The following is a 17,319-nucleotide window of genomic DNA, read 5'->3' on the forward strand; positions in this document are numbered from 1 at the left end:
TCTCATCTTTATGGAGTCTCATGCTAGTCTGAGCTGCTAATGTAATTTACTATTCCACACACTGTTTACAACTTGCAGTGTGCTTTGTGAACTTATGAGAGCTTCCCTTCACCTCATTGCTACATGTGTATGCACATGTATTTTAATGGATCGTGAGGATTTGCCATTTTTGTTGTCTTTATCATGGTCCAACCAGAAAAACTGGATGGATTTTATATGTAATGAGCATTCAGGAGTTAATAACCAAAAGCATATGTTCTGTTAATGATTACACACTTTGAATTTGTTACCCCCATACAGCTTTCAGAATATAATGCATTCTCCTGGAGTTGTTGTAGAAGAAACATGGAGGGTTTTACAGTGTACATGTATGTGTCAGTGTAATCGTACATGTATAAGCTTTTGCAGTTCTGATAATGTCGATTTTTCTTTAAAAGATATGTTAACCATGAAAGTTGAGCAAAGAATGAGTGCAAACTTTCCCCATGTCCTCTTCATCATTCTTGTCATTCCTGCAACTATGAACCTCAACACAGGTTTCAGGTACAGTAGATTCCCTTATAAGGAAGTCCTTGGGACTGGCTGTTTTCTTTTGTTATTATATTAAAAATTTGTTATAACCAAACAAACAAACAGTAAAAAAATATACAGAGAATAATGTTGCAGCCTGAACTATTTCGTTATCACCAGATTTCGTTATCACCATATTTATTATAACGGGAGTGCACTGTATCTCAACCATCAGCATCTTCTCCCACTTTCTAGCATTGCTGTGACCACCAATACCATTTTGTACTATTTTTGTGGCGATCTCCTTTTCAGTACAATTTTCTTTGAAATCTGCGTTTTATAAGTAATGTATTATTTCATAGTAATCATGATTAGACAGACAGAATGTGACATAAACTACATATAGTACTTTCTGTCTGCTCTCAGTATCACAAATCTCTGATGTCTTCAGATCTGTTTGCACCTGTCTTTATGTTTTATTATTTTGTTTTGTTTTATTTTTTGTGGGATTTGGTGGGAGTTGGCAAAAGATGCTCAATTAGATCTCTGTACTTTCTTCTCACTGAGATGACAATGATTATTCATTGTGAAGCATTTAGAGATCCTAGTGATCAGATAATTTATACACACCTCCAGATGACTTTAGCTTCCTTGTGTGAATGGCAGTGTACATGTTACTTCAGCTTCTAGTGTATTAGAGAAAGATGGTGGATACAGCAGAAGTGGTTTCTCGGACTGCTTCCATTTCCTTTACAAATTATACGTGAAATATTTCTATGAAATTGAATTTTATTGATGTGTTGCCCAAGCCATTATTCTGTGATAATTTGAGTGTAGACAAATCTTTCTCATTATGAGGCTGTAAGTCTTTCTTTCTTTTCATCGTACAAAGTGTACTTACGTTGCTGTTGCTACATAAATTGACTGGGTATAATTATGTATCGTGCTAACTGTCAGTTTATATAATGGTACTGTCTGAGTAAAATTCTTGGAGATGCACATGCATGTTCACATACATAATATGATGTACGAGATGTACAGTATGATTATTAGATAGTTTTTGAGCTATATAAATGCAGTGTACAGTCTCACAATACATAAAGTATCATGTGAGAAATTAACATTTTTAAATGTAGAGTGATTTTTATTAAATAAAGAATATACACTGTACAAAGAAAGGCTAGAAAGTGTCTTTGTATTGAATGAAATATGAGTTTTGATATGCTAACATACTCAGAGGTCATGCATGTATACATGCAACTATACATTGTCGGTCAATAAAAAAATACAATTCAAAAATTGCAATTCATTTTGAAAAACAACTATGAACAAAAGCTAATTATACATGTTTTAAGAGATTGTCTTATCCCACATCATTCATAATTGTTTCTATGTTGCATGTGTTTATGCTTGGATGAGCAGATACACTTACACACACACACACACACACACACACACACACACATATGTACACACACTCACATCATTGTTTGAGAGAGTGCAAACATTGACCTTTGCCAAAGTCTTGTACAAGGTTTGTATAATGCTTAATTATGCGATGTTTGATTAAAACAATTGGGATTTGATATTACTTTGGTTTTCGCACATCCAAATGACGTCCGTAACATAATTGATAATGCATGTATACCACACACACCTAGTTAATTTCCGATGGCTTGGATATACACGTATGTATACATATTCTCTGTTAAAGTGGCTCGTTCCCGTTCAGTCCAGCGGTAGTCTAGGCCCGGGTTTGATGAGCTAATAAGCAAATAAAAAAAACAAAACAAAACAACTTCTACCTCTACTCCCTTCTACTTCCGGGTTTCTGCAGCTGACAAGCAAAAAAAAAAAAAAAGGTCTTGACCTCATCTTTCTGATGTATATTTTGATGCCTCCAATTATATCATGGCACAAATTATCTTTACTTTCCTCTGAATACATAGAGGTTCAAGAAATTCTCACAATTTTCATATATTTTTCTACCTATGCAGCTTCAAATAATATCGGTATGCTATAGTAACTATACATCACAATGTTCCAATCTGACACGGACGTACAACCAAGATGCTGTATCAGTAGAAAAAAAATGTAATGACATTGAATAGAATTGATAATAATAACAATAATTATCATTATGATAATGGTATATAAACGAATAAATGATAATAAACAAATTCTTAAAAATTGAACAGAATAAAAAAACAAAGAGCAGAAGACGAAGTGCTCCAAAATGTGCTGGTTGCTTGGAGGGTTCTACCTCCGAGCCTAGCTTATTTGAAGTGTCACTGTACAAAGTAAGTACAACATATGACTAAGAAATGGAATACACTGTACTTGAAATATAATCTCGGCAATACTACCAATGGCTACATTAAAAAGAAAAGAAGGAGAAGAAGTGAGGTAGAAAATATATTGATAATGACAAAGGATAACACATTGTAGTACAGAGTCGGGGTGAAAGGTCCGCTTCGTTAATCAACAGGCAAGGGGTTCCATACCTCAGCTTCAATGTATGCAAGTAAGTTTGACATGGTGTAATAGATTCAGTCAAGAATAAGTTGGCGTTATATTTGGTGCTCGAAAAAACATTTAAAAAAATCCTTTCGTAAAATCTGCCAGTCGACAGGCGGAGCGGAGCCGTAAAATTTGCTTATTGATACTGCACATTGTAGGACCCTACGCAATATTGCTTTGCTATTATGCATTGCTTTAAGCAAATATGAGGGTTTAACGATATACATCTGTATGTAGATAGGAAAAAAAATAGAATTTAAATGCCAGGTTAGAAAGTTACTTGTTCATTGTTTGTTATTGTCAGTGGTCTAATATCTCCATGACATTAGAGTGCATTATAGTGCAAACTGTGCAAACTAGAGTGCACGACACAAGGCAAATTCTAGTTGAGTATAGGCGAAATTGAATGCCTTTTTTTCTTCATCATTCGCAACTTCATTTGTACTATATATGTTGACAAGAATGTTTTATCAATCAATGCTTGCACATGAAGGCGAGAAGGCGACATCTTCAAACTTGCCAAAGCGCCCTATAGATTTTAGAGACAAAAATTGCCTTGGTGAGCCTCAATATGTCATTCGCACATTAATTTTCCATCGGTATCCATCAACACTGATAGTCGATGTTCACCTTTACGAAGTCGACATAATGAGATTTCGAGCAGTGATTCATAATTTTTGTAGGCAAAAAGAAAAATAACAATGATGATAAAAAAAGGTTAAATACGCAAATTTTCCATGACAGAGGTGTGTTGTCATCTCCCTGTGAAGGTGAAATGAATTCAGTTATCCAATCTCGTCATGCTGATTCTGGGGGTAGGGAGGTCCACAGCGTACTCATACACATGCACAAAAAGGAAAAGAATAGACTCCTTTAGTCGTGTATTTGATGGGAGATGATCTTTTCATTTCAGTCTTTTTTTGGTCAATTTCAATGCTTTCATCGTTTTTGAAGCCTGACCACATGAAGGTAATGTATGGACTTTGCTGACCATTGGTAACGCCATGTCAGGCAATTTTTTCAGCGTGGCTGTTTCCCCTTCTAAGGAGTGATTCGTGTCATAACCCTCGTCACTCGCCGAAAATCGTCGCGGCATCTGTGGCTGATCTCCGTTACCATCTTGCTTAGAATTTGGACGGTTGGATCGGTTTTGTTCAGCTCTGGAGCAAGACTTAGTTATGGACACCACGGCTTTCTCCCGGTTCTTTCTCTCTTCCTCTATACTAGATGTGCTAGGACGGCCTGCTAAAGTGACTTTTACATTTGTCTTTAAAAGCGGTCCGTTCCCACGTATAGGAACATTAGATTTTGGCGTTACGGTAACGGGGCACCTTATCGTTTCTTTTCGTTTCGAGTGAATGGAGGATCGTCGCTTCCTTAGAGCGATAAACTCTCTTGGCACCGTGCTTGTTCTTCTGGTCATGCGGAAAACTTTCACGGCTTCTTCATGTCTCTGTTTCCTATGTTCCCCCCGCTCCCTTCTGTCGCTTCCCAGTGTGTCACAGGCTTTAGCCGCCATCTCCGGCTGCCCCAATATAGCCGCATTTGTCCTAAAACGGTTCTGTGGTTTTGGATTCTTGAAAGTGACTCCTTTTTGCTCACCGCGCACATTTCCTTCATTAGCATGACTCAGAACAGTGCCTTCATTCTTGCGTGGAATTGGATATTTCAAGTTGGATTGTTTGAGTGGTCTGTCAGCAAACGTTTGTCGAAAATGAGACGCAAATGTAGTTCGAGAAAAATTATGTGACTGTGGAAATGTGAGATGAACTGGACGTTTGCTGCTGAGGGAAAGCCGCCCAGGAATTCGTCCGTCCGTTGTTTTACGTCGAGTTAACCCAACTGCTTTCTGCCTTGGTCTGCCTTCGTCTGACACAGAAACAGGAACCAATGTTTCCTTCGGTCTCTTTCCTTTACCGATTTCACAGCCATCAGTCTCTACATAATTACCTTTGAAACAAGCCGTCGTCACACCAGCGAGATTCGAGTTGTTTTTCGAGACGCTGCTTCCTTTCCCGAAAGAATCCGTAGTCTCACGCCCCAAGAGGATGATCCAGGGGTTCCCGCTATTAGATTTCAGCTGATTCCCGCGGGAATGGAACTTGTTGCCGATTCCTTGATTCTTGGTGACAGCTTGACCGTCGAGTCTGGCCTCCGTTGGTGTATTAGCCATGGGAGCAGTTGTCAGGTCATCGTCCAAGACTTCTCGGTAGATTTGACGTCTGGTTGGTGGAGGAGAAGGTCTGTCAGCTGTCACTTTGTTCATTTTTTCTGCTCCTTCTTCAATCACCATTGCCATTTTGAAGTGAAAGCTGCCCTGTCGCTTTCCAGCAATCTGCCAGGCAGTCTGTTGGAAGATCGAGGAGTAAATGTGGTAGGTAAACACAAATTGTACGACTAATACCCTGCAGACTGTAAACAGATGAATACTTGCTAGTAACACATGGAATTATCGTGTTGTATATAAGTTATTTCACATATTGCTTTATTGCTGTTGTTGTTGTTTTAAAGAATGAAGAGAATGAGAGAAAAACTGGGGCCTTGTACATCAAAGAATGTGCCCCAGACAAAAGTAATGTAAAACAAATAAATCTTAGAGATACTAAACAAGAATATCAAACAGTGGCGGATCCAGGGAGGACCGCAGCCGGCGCACGCCACCCCCCCCCCCCTCTTTATTTTTTGTTGAAACAAAAGAAATAAAAGGAAAAATGGGGGAGGGGTGCGTGCGCCCCCCCCCCTTTAATTTTGTAAACGCGCCCCCTCTTTATGGAATTCCTGGATCCGCCCCTGTTAAATATACCATGATGGCTCCGAGGGAGCTCATAATGGGCGTCTCCGCAAAGGAGCTCATACAGTCTCCATGAGGGAGCTCATACAAAAAATAAAATACAACTATTAAATATTAAATATTAATTATATATGTTTTATTGCAAAGGAGTGAAAGGGATCTAAATAACCTCCTCTGCCACAATGTTCTCTCCCTCGCTGCTGAAGTCGTCGATGTTAGTCATCCGATGATAGTCGTCGCCACCCTCAGTCTTTGTGGTTTGTTCGCTGGGCTTTGTATCAGAATGAGGGACTGTAGAATCTTTAACATCTCTCTCTGCTTCTACTTCTTCATCCACCCTTCTATCATTTCGGGAGCACGCTCGAAATGTTTCCCAGTTCTCTCGAAGTCTGCCTCGAATTTTTCGCACGTCTTCGTGGGCTCGTCGATTCAGGAGTAAATAATAAATGGCGGAAAACTCGTCAGCTCGGCCTGTCAGCACTGAGTCACTAACGAGCGAGGACTTAATGCCAAATTTTTCTTTGATTTCCTTGATGACATCGTGGTCCAGCAGCATACGGCTTACTCTTCGAGGGGATACTGACGAGCACGGTGTGCTGGGTGGTGTCGGGGTCGGTGGGTCTGAGATGAGCGAATGTAGTGGTTTAAAGCTCCCAGCTAGCCAAGGATGGCACAAGACCTCGTCAATAGTTGGTCGTTTCTTAGGGTCAGGTTGTAGCAGCGTCCGTACAAAGTTCTTGCAGTCTGCAGATGACAGTAAGTATTTATTGTGGTTGAATAGTCATGAAATCTTCGGAAATAATAGACAAAAACACGCACTGAGAATGTCATTGTGGACATGGCGGATGGAAGGCAAAACTTTTTTTTTAGCCTTGTGCCAATCTTAGCTCGAACAACAAACATTAATGATTTCAATGATGAATACCGAGTCAATAATGGTATCGATTTGAAACAAAGATCAAAGTAGACCAAATTCCTGATGTTGGAAATTTTATTTTAAGCTAAACGTATCAATTGTTGCACCTTTTTGTAAACACTTCATGACTTCATTAATTACGTTCTTATTTATTCTTCCTCTTGATATCTCGACAATCGAGCAGGGAAAATTTATAATTGGATGTTGTGCGGTGTGACATTCAAAGACAGACGTCCATTTTTCACAGTTTGATTGAAATATATTTATGAAAATCATAATCTTGTGTAGGTCAATCTCCACCAGTTTTTTAGTTATTTGGAGTTCGGCGTCAATCAAGTTTGGCGAAAGATTTAACACACACGATAAAATCTGATGTCATAATGCCTCGCTTGAATGTCTGCTGCTACTAACACCTGACTAATGAACAATGCCAGATGAAATCGATATATCCTGAATGGTCCGTTCTGAGAATATGCACTTGACTGTGTGTTAGCAGGAGGGCTGACGATCGAGTCTAACACGTCTGAGTATCAGTGAAGATTCCGTTCATGATGAGAAACTAACACCTGACGCCAAGGCTGAAATCACAACTGGTTTCATTAGCCATGTCTCACCTTACCTACTCAGTGACACAGCTTGACATAGGATACGAGAAACAACGCACGCCATCTGTGATACCATACTTTTCAACGAACACAAACTCGTTTATTTTAAGAGGCAGCATTTCGTAAATGTTTGTTCCACAAAACTCGCATCGCGTTTGGGTTCAAGAGACTGTACGGGTTTGCTTGTCATGTCCATTGTATCAATGTATCCAAGGTGGTATGCATATCGAGTTGTTAGTCGTAGGTCTTGTTAATGCAGCCACTCATCTCATTCTTGTCTCAGTCGGAGAGCCTGAATTATCTCCCTTCTTTGTGCCCTCTTTCTTTGAATTTCATTGTATTTCAATTTCCTTGTTTTTCCTCCCGTCCATTCCTTTTCCTTTTCGCTGTCATCTATACTCCTACTTATCACATATTTGTTTCTTCTGCTGACCACCATTATTCTTATTAGATTATGATAACAGTCATTCACATCTCCCTTTCTTGATAATGTGAAAAAGTACATTTTCTTCTCTCTTCTAGAGTGTGTACTTGCTAGTTCGTGCACAATGCATATTATGTTGTGTGTGTGTGTGTGTGTGCATTGTGCATTGTGCGTTTGTGTGATTGTGCAGTGTATGTATAGACAATAAAAGTAAAATGGGCATTGAAAAAAATAATAATACCAGTACTGAAAAAATGACACCTTATCTTACCGGAAGAGAGTCGTGGTGGGAGTCTTCCCAAGTCACCTTTCAGTATTTTCTTCAAGAGCTGATGGAGGTTGAACGGCTCCACGACAAAAGGCAGTGTGCCAGTCAGGATGGCAAACGTGTTTACTCCTCTGTGAGAAGTCAAGAAGAATAAGAGACACGCAAAAAAATAATGATAATAATAAATCATTGATGATTAGCAATCCATCTATATTAAATCTCTGAAATAAATCTATTCCGGTGCAGGTCTTACAAGTTGTCATGTTACCATAATTATGATCCTGACATGGACCTATTAATCGTGGTCATAACTCATTTGTTCTATGGGTTTGTGGGTAATGTGAGCACACTTCCAGATGAATCGCAGCTCAATTACTTATTTAAGATTTAAAAATAGAATTGTGTATCCAGTGTTGTATGGTGACACTGTGACCCTCTTGGCGAATAGGAGTCCTACTAATATAATATTTGTTTGCTATTGTGCGAGGGTGTGACACTGAGATGGTCTTTACTGCCGGGGCGCCAATTAGCAAAATGTCATTACGATTATTTATGACACAAAAAACGTAATCACAATATATAACACCAATTCCTGCGGCTATTGTTAAACGTATACGAAGCGCTGAGCGTATGTTAATCCGGTAGGTCCCCCATTAACTCCCTTTTCTAATGTCTTTTAGCATCACCATGGGTCAAGTCATAGGCTATCAGTAATCTTACAAATGATGCTAAAATATTTGTCTTGAGTAATTAGAGTGTCCGCCAAAGGATACCAGGTCTCTCTATGTTGACATTTCCGTCCCGAAAATGACCAGATTTTGCTCTTCGTTCTCATTATGCGAGACAAAGGTATATAATATCCGCACAGTAAGCAGATGACCATCGTTTGTATTTAGTTTTTTAGTGACTTTTGACTTCGTTAATACACAGGTTTAGCAGAGGAGAGGCTGTGAAAATGAACCTTAGACACGGTTTCGCAACGAAAAAAACTAACATGATAACTTAGAAAAAGAAATGTCATCTCAAAATCAACGTGGAAATACAAATAAAAACCGTTGTATTTGTGTTTTGTGTTTCTGCGTAGATGCCAACATTGTTTCTCAAAATGTATGTCTGATGATTATGCTATTATCTTAGCGTCATCCTAACAACCATCTGCATAGAGGGATATTGACAATGACTGTGAAGGTACACTAAGGTGAACTATACTGGTTCACGCTTGATTCAAAGAGTAATATCAAATAGACAGACTAGTTAAAGCGGAAATGAAAATACGACTACAGTTATGCAAGTTTTCAGTTTCACATTTTTTTTTTTTTGGAGTTTCACAATCACAGTGACATGAATTAGATGAGGTAGCGATGGCATTGCCGCACAATATCCCAGTGGTTTGTGCATCAAAATGGGTTAGAAAAGTATTGCACTGCATACTTTGTAACTTACAATCCCTCCACAGGAATATATTGCTGTGAATGGAGGGATTGTAAGTTACAAAGTAAACGGTAAACAAATCATTCGCATTAAGATGTTTTTGAATTGCAACTCCACAATGACAATATTGTCATTGTGGAGTTGCAATTCAACAACAATCTAATGCGAATGACAATTTGTTTACCGTAATTCATTAAAGGATCTTGGTGAAGATTCGAACTCAGGTTAGTGAGAAACTCGTGACTAAAAATACAACATCTTATCATCTTATTTAATACAGTAATTTTCAATACTTTGACCAGTTACCAATGTTTCTTCAATGCGAGGATAACTCCAAATCTACAGCTCTATGTCCGATTAAACAAAATCTGTACCGTTTCGTTTTTATACTGTCCACAAGTGATGTTAACTCAAATAAGGTCCGAGTGGTATTACATTTGAAGTAATTCAGGTTTCCAACTTTTTTGAGATAATGAGAAACCTCCGTAGAATATGAAAGAGCAGTCGATTGTAACAGGAATTCAAATTTTATTTGATAAAATTGGTTTTAAAATTACTGAGATAGCCAAAACCAAAGAAGCACTAATAAAAAGGTGGGACCCACCTTTAATTATGACCACTTTGTTTACTTTGTTTTTCAATATCTCAGCCATTTCAAAACAGATATTCATCAAATAATCTTTGAAATCCTCTTAGGATTGTATGCTCTTCAACATTTTATGACTTAGTAGTGGTTTGCAAGTATTTTGCACAAAATTAAAACCTGAATCCCACATCTCAACAAAAATTATAGGCCTAGTATACCATCCCTTTTCATGCGACCTATCATTATCGTCTTACATGCTCCATACGTCCACCTTAGGTCCATATCGCTTCCTGGCAATAATCTCTGGTGCAGCATAGGCAGGACTTCCACACAGTGTTCCTGCGAAGTCTTCTATCCCGAAGAGATCTTTGGTAAATCTATTTTTTCCACGGCCATTTTGTCTCACATCAACTGACTCTGCCTCTGTTACTTTTCTTCCTTTTACACATTTATCTTCCTTTCTGTGACGTAGACTTGCTCCCCCATGTAGCCTGGGTCTGGCTCGCTGCTTGTTTCCATGTTCCGTTGCTGGTTCCAAGTCATCTTTACTCACTGGGCCTTTCTTCTCTCGCCACTTTCCCGCTCTACCGTCATGAGGGAAAGATGTTGCTTTGGTTGTCTGTGCGTCCTGGCCTTCCCTTGTACGACTCACAGACGGTGGACTCACCATACTCTCACCTTGTCGCTCAGTAGGTATAGCATCATTTCGAGAGTTAGTTCTCCTATCAAGACATTGTCTTTGACTAGATCCCGTCTGTGTTTGCTTCACTCCGCCCTTCTCCCTCTCTTCGCTGGATGCTTCTTTCACCGTGTGCTGCCCCTCCATGTTGCTGAATCGGTTACTAAGACCAAAATCTACCGAAACCAATATATAGGATAAGCAATGTAATTATACTACACACAAATTCGATCAACAAAGCAGCACTGACAATGTTTCGTTCACTTACACAATCATGGTCATGATTGACACATTGTACGGAAATTTACTCCAAAACATACTGCGTGGATTTATTGTATGCAGAACTATTGCACCAACACAACGGTTAAATTAGTAGAAAATCGGACTACCGTTGATGTTCAAACTAAGTTATGAAGTTTTAGTCTTTTGTTCGATCAATATGCTGCCATCGTTGCCATGGAAACTGCCGCCATTCGTGATGTCGCTGGATATTCAATTAAATGATGTAAAGAAAATATAAAAGTCCCTTTCTAGGGATTAAAGTGGTGCTTTTCAATATGCCATAAAAAACTATTACTAGTCCTTTATATAAAGCATTTTTGAATGTCTGCAAACATTCGGACATACTTTTATATCTATTAAAAAACAATATTATGTGCACTAAATCTTAAAGGAACTTTTGAAAGAGTTTGAAGTTTGAATTGGACCATTGCAATTTAAAGTATAGAATCATTTTAAAAGATTGTCCTTATTTTTCATTTGAAGTGTTATCTGTTTCCTGAAAAGAACATATCATTCTCATTATTTTGCATTTGAAAAATACCCAGATGTATGATTCGTTGTGGAGATTTTGTATTGTTTTTATTTCGCCTAGCAAAACAAGGAAGTGATTTCAAAGATTATGAATATAGTATGCATTGTTGCTGATGAATAAGGAAATAATATTTGTACATCATTCGCAAAAACAAGTAAAAGTCACATCCACTCAAAATAAATACAATATGAGCGAACATTCGAAGTGGATACATACCGATGATCTTTACGTTGTCGTCGTCATCTAGTAATAGGTTTTCCACCTTGAGATCTCTGATGTCAGTGTGAAGACAGCACAGTGTGAAGACAGCACAGTGTGAAGACAGCACAGTGTGAAGACAGCACAGTGTGAAGACAGCACAGTGTGAAGACAGCACAGTGTGAAGACAGCACAGTGTGAAGACAGCACAGTGTGAAGACAGCACAGTGTGAAGACAGCACAGTGTGAAGACAGCACAGTGTGAAGACAGCACAGTGTGAAGACAGCACAGTGTGAAGACAGCACAGTGTGAAGACAGCACAGCGGGAAGGAGAAAAAAATAGAGAAAGAACATTCACTCTACTACACTCTGTTTTACGTACAGATGGATGAGACTCGTGAACAAAGGTTTACTAATTCACGCTTCACGCAATAATAGCCATGATTGGTTAGCTTCGCAGATGATTCAAATGCTTCCGTACCCACACAAATTGGCCCTGTATATGCCTATACACACACATATAATATGCACTCGGAATAGATCCAATAAGCATAAAATATGAACTGACAATTCGTACAATTAGCCTACATAATATTTATGCCGACCCGAAGATAAATCCAAAAATTTCCCCATATAAAAATATGAACAAGTCAAAGATCTATGTCCAACTCAATAGACCTGCATAGTCACATCCTCAGTGTCCCAGCACAATTCGAACACGTTCATTCACATGTTTATCTACATTATTTAAACTGATATGACAAGTGAAAAAAGGAAGAATGGACATATCTTTTGACCCGAGAGCCAACTTTTCGCTCTCTGGTACGATTTCGTAACACGTACCTGTGCATGACTCCCATCTGATGCATGTGATGTACGGCTGACACCACCTGTTTGATGTACCTCCCAGCCAAGCCTTCCTCCAGCCCTCCCCGCTCACAAACCTTGTCCAGTAGTGGGCCACCCTCACAGAGTTCCATCACCATGTACATATTATTGTCTGTTTCCATGGTTTCCAGAAGCCGCACAATGTTAGGGTGCCCAAGGAGCTGTAGGAGCCCCGCCTCTCGGCGGAGAGTCTTATTCAGATAGGGGTCCTTCCTAGCAGCTATCTTGTCGATGACTTTTATGGCCACCTGTATCAAATAAAATGAAAATTCGAATGATAAAAACAATATGTCATGGGTCTGTCAAGAAACCGATGAACACAGGGATTGATGGGGAGCTGAATACACACTGTTGGTCTTATCTTTTTTTTCATTGTTTTGACAGAACTTGTTCCATACGTCAGAGGAAAAAAATTCATCTGGTAAAATATATTTTTGCATACAGTTTTTTTTTTTTTTCCCTCGAACTAGTCAATACTTTTCTTAACACCTTGCAAACACACAAATTGCATCAGATTCTGCAATCTTTGCTTGTGAATATCTCTAGTCGTTTGACAGCCACTCCGTGACTCTGCCATGTCAGTATGATACATGCCAGAAGTTCTCTCTACCGAGTCGAAAAGGTCAAATTTTGTTTAGCGCTATTAAGAATTTAGCGCTAATTGCACATAAAAAGTATACGCACAACAGTACGTCCGCAGAATGATATTGTCATGTTTACATGAAGAATAGTTGCAATGATACACCAAAAAAAAAAGACCCGTACAAAAAGTCACTAATATAAACAACGTCACATAACAATATCATAATGCTTGATATCCTGATATTGTTCAGTCTATACGCTGATCAAAAATCGACAAAAATATATAGAAATGATGTATGATAACACATGAAAGTATACGGATTATGCAGTATACACACACTTTTGTATGTTGTTTCAAATTGTTACAAATACTTAAATAATTTTGTATGTTGTTACAAATTGTTACAAAATAATACTTAAATCATACTTACAAGGTTAAATTGTTATAAGGCATTGTGGACAATGTAGTCGAAATACCATGGTTATTGTGCAAGAAAAAAAAAGTATTAAGATGCCTCATGTTAAGATTAGAAATGGGCCAACGAGTGGGAAGAAAAGAAAAGGATCGAGATCACAAAATCTAATATTCTTACAGGATTTTTTTTTTTAATATAATAGTCTCTGTTATGTAAGTATACGCGAAAACTCAACGTGCAATTATATATAAGGCCTATCAAGAATAGCATTATTGACTTGCTTTCCTTCTAAATACAGGTACCATGATACCACCAGCTCATGTATAACATTATTTGCTTCATGGTGTTGATTTACATAATACAGAGGGACTATAGTATACATGTTGTTTGCTGAGTAGACATATCCAATGCCTGCTATCGGGTACTTTTAGCATAAGAAATAATGTAAAACGTAAGATGCAATGGTCACAGTGGCACTTTAGGCTGACGAAGTCGGCAAGTGCTGACCATCAGCATCGGATTACCAACCTCAGCATTGATTTCTCCCAAAAATAGCGAGCTTGCGAATCGTCTTTGTTCTTGGGTACGAAGCAATCCAAGTGACACTAATTCTTCGTGAACAATGTCACTATATGATTGTAGGCGTAGGCCTACTTTTAGCGGTTGATTTTGCGGTTCACTTTGCCAAACACCTAAGCTGTATTGATGGTATACTGGTGGCAGGCGCTATAATAATAACTTAAATTATATGAAACGTAGTTTTATATGCTAATATTTAAAAAGACAATATGTTATTACTGGATTTAATATTTTGTTGCGCCTAAACTCTCTAGTTGCAGCATTCATCAGGAGGACGCGGAAGCGGGGGATCGGGTGGAGCTGCGACCCCCACACCCGACCCCCCCCCCCCCCCCCCGCCCAAAAAAAAGCAAAAAGCAAAAACAAACAAACAAAGCAAAAGAAAACAAATCAAAAACACATACACATACAAACAAACAACAACAACAACAACAAAACCCATGACTTTCCGAGGATTCCGTCCCGAGACTCTTCTATTCAAAGGGGTGGAATGGATGGCATCGACTCAATTTACAACCCCCACCCTCCGGGCCCGCAGCCGCAACCCTAACTTTTCTAGGCCTTACCACCTCCCTGGCCTTACAAAATGATAAACGAAGACGGAAATGCATTCTTTTCTTACTAAATTTGCAAACTTAAAGAAATGCTGTTACTCTTCTGAGACTAAATAAACATCTAAACGTCATCTCGAGGTTCAGTCAATGTTCAGCATCTACTTGTTTTTCTCTCACTTTATGTCCCTCGCTCGCCCTCTCCATTTCACTTCCACGCCTCTCTACGGGTTGACCTTGACTCCATTGCATGAAAGTTGTCAGTCCTGACAAGTTGTCAGTCTCTGACCACTGCAGTAAAATCCTTGGTTTTGATTGGCTGAGAAGCTCTGGTGTCTGACTGTTACCATGGTGATTGTCAGTAATTGACAACTTGTCAGGGCTGACAACTTTCATGGAACGGTGCCCTGATTGTCCCTGAATTATCTGGATATTTTGATTACGTCATATCCTATACAAACGGTTAGAAATATGGCTCGAGCAGTTTATACGGCAAAGTCAAACGTAAAGAATCCACGCTGCATGCCCCCGCACCACATTCGTATTTTACCACGGGAATATAATGATATCATCGTGCGATAAGCGCTAAGATACTATTTAAACTTGTGATGTCAGGCATATCTCTGGTTGTGGACCTACGAACAATTACTATTCATCTATTAGACGTGAAAACATTACTATAAGCACATTCGACATAATGAAATACAGAATATCATGAATACAAACAAAGTCCAACTCTAATGATAGTAGCTAAAGAAAACCTTGTCGTCAAGAAAGAATTATGCGGTGCAGAAGACCGCTCCTGTGCATCACTATTTTTCTAATCGACCACTCCAAAAGAAATTTATAAAAAGGAATGTAAATAAACAGCCGGACTAGTACTTCAGCATTATCTGCATCACAAAAAGCAGAGTTTGATTTTTTTTCTCAATAACAGGAAATGCCTATTGATCATACACGCAAACAGATAACAGCATACAGATGAACGCAGTTAAAACTGGTTTGTACATAAAATACAACGCCGAAAAAAATTACACAGTATGGTACGTCATGTAAAATAATAATAATAATAATAAATTAGTACCGTTCTTTTTTCTTTGACCCGAACATTCAACTTGATATACTACAACAACCAGCTAATAAATTGTTGTTGTTGTTGTTGTTTTTCAACAGACAATAGTTGCAGTATAGAGTAAAAACACACGGGAGACAGTTCTTTATGTTAATTGTGAAAGGCAGTTTCAACAAATGGATTGTTCGTTGGAAACGTTTCATTAAGTTTTGGGCCCCAATATGAAAACTGAATCGCTAATCAATGAACGCGAATTGGGTGATCACAGAAACTTTACCGCATTGTGGATAGTGTTATTAGTCCGTTCAACAAACGACACTTACAAAATAAATTTGACATTTCATTTCTTCAAAAGAACAGCTTGATTACCCCCAAGATGTTGAGATAACTACAGTTTAACCTTTTTAACATTTTCTCGCAACAGCCGGGAAATTAATGTTTTGATTTTGTATCTGAGAACAAGCTTTGTCCTTGTAAGGGGGTAAAATGCATGAATTCGTGATGCGTGATTACTTTTTTGAAGTACAAGATGATAGGGCCTATATTTTATCAACTAACTACCTCATCAAAACGTTGTGTTGTTCGAATCGTCCGACTGATCGGAGTTGATGATCAATCCCATTTTTATTGATGACACAAAAGATTGCCTTGTAATTAAACTCACCTTTTCCCCTACGAGGACATGCATAGCTTCTTTCACCTTGGCAAAGCTTCCTTCTCCAATGGTTCTCCCAAGTAGATACGGTCCAACTCTTTTCGTATGTGAGTACGACGACATCAGCTCTTTCGACATCGCTGATCTCCCTACTACAGCCATGACGCCCTTCGCCGTTGACGTCTCTTTTTGACTGAGCTCCACCCCCTGGTTGGTGGTAGTCGGTGATAATGACTTGCAAGCTGTGAAGTGGGTATAGCGTTTAGTGCCAGACCTCCTGTCTGTACCGACGCATTTATGCAAATAACGCGGTGAGGCCGACCTCTCGGCCAGCTCTCCGCTGACCAGTGCTCTCATAGAGGTCGTTGACACAACCTAGCTATCTTCATCCTCCGCTGGTAACAGAGAGGGTTTGTCAACATCAACCCATATGCTGTTTACAACTTGAACCTGACAGAATATTTTGTTACCAAACAACTACAGGTAGGGCTATTTCTAAGAAAACCATATGTGCCTAACATTGTAGGTTGTAGAGACCATGGCACGTGATGGTAAATTTCCCCTGATGAACTGGAATAGTATTGAATCAGTTACACTTCCACGAATATTGATCCTCGCTGAGCAGCCGATACTGTGAAAGTGTCAACTTTCCGTCCAAATAATAAAGGGATTATACTACAGTACTGGAAGGTGAGATGATATATTATACCCGTGTATCCGTGTCATCGAATATAGAAGTTTGATTAATGGAGAAACGCGATAAAACCCAGTGGATTAGTATTCTGACGAGTAATTTTGACCCAAGCGCCATTTTTACGAATTTCTCCGCTATA

At 38.9% G+C, this 17,319-nt stretch overlaps 1 protein-coding gene across 1 annotated transcript; it reads right to left on the reverse strand.

Annotated features, from left to right (window-relative positions):
* Positions 1–3,500: 3,500 nt before the first annotated feature.
* LOC139713856 (hormonally up-regulated neu tumor-associated kinase-like) lies at positions 3,501–16,843 on the reverse strand. The gene is made up of 9 exons (XM_071625560.1): positions 16,496–16,843; positions 12,587–12,879; positions 11,761–11,816; positions 10,895–10,906; positions 10,306–10,417; positions 8,038–8,165; positions 5,991–6,565; positions 4,981–5,377; positions 3,501–3,559 (listed from the first exon to the last, which is right to left on the reverse strand). The coding sequence occupies exons 1-9, from the start codon at positions 16,841–16,843 to the stop codon at positions 3,501–3,503; spliced, it is 1,980 nt and encodes a 659-aa protein (XP_071481661.1).
* Between the last annotated feature and the right edge of the window lie 476 nt (positions 16,844–17,319).

This window comes from Diadema antillarum, unplaced genomic scaffold, assembly GCF_040938485.1.
Source record: "Diadema antillarum isolate AM-2024a unplaced genomic scaffold, OU_Dant_1.0 seq00002077_RagTag, whole genome shotgun sequence".
In the NCBI taxonomy this organism is placed as follows: Eukaryota; Metazoa; Echinodermata; class Echinoidea; order Diadematoida; family Diadematidae; genus Diadema; species Diadema antillarum.

Bases quoted from the DNA above. Each gene is read 5' to 3' on its own strand.
- LOC139713856 (XM_071625560.1), bottom strand. From the start codon at position 16,843: ATGAGAGCACTGGTCAGCGGAGAGCTGGCCGAGAGGTCGGCCTCACCG. The intron at 8,166-10,305 runs GTAAGACGATAA...GACTTCTCACAG, and splicing joins AAGGTGGACGTATGGAGCAT to AGGAGTAAACACGTTTGCCA. The intron at 5,378-5,990 runs GTTATTTAGATC...ATCTTCCAACAG, and splicing joins AGAACATTGTGGCAGAGGAG to ACTGCCTGGCAGATTGCTGG.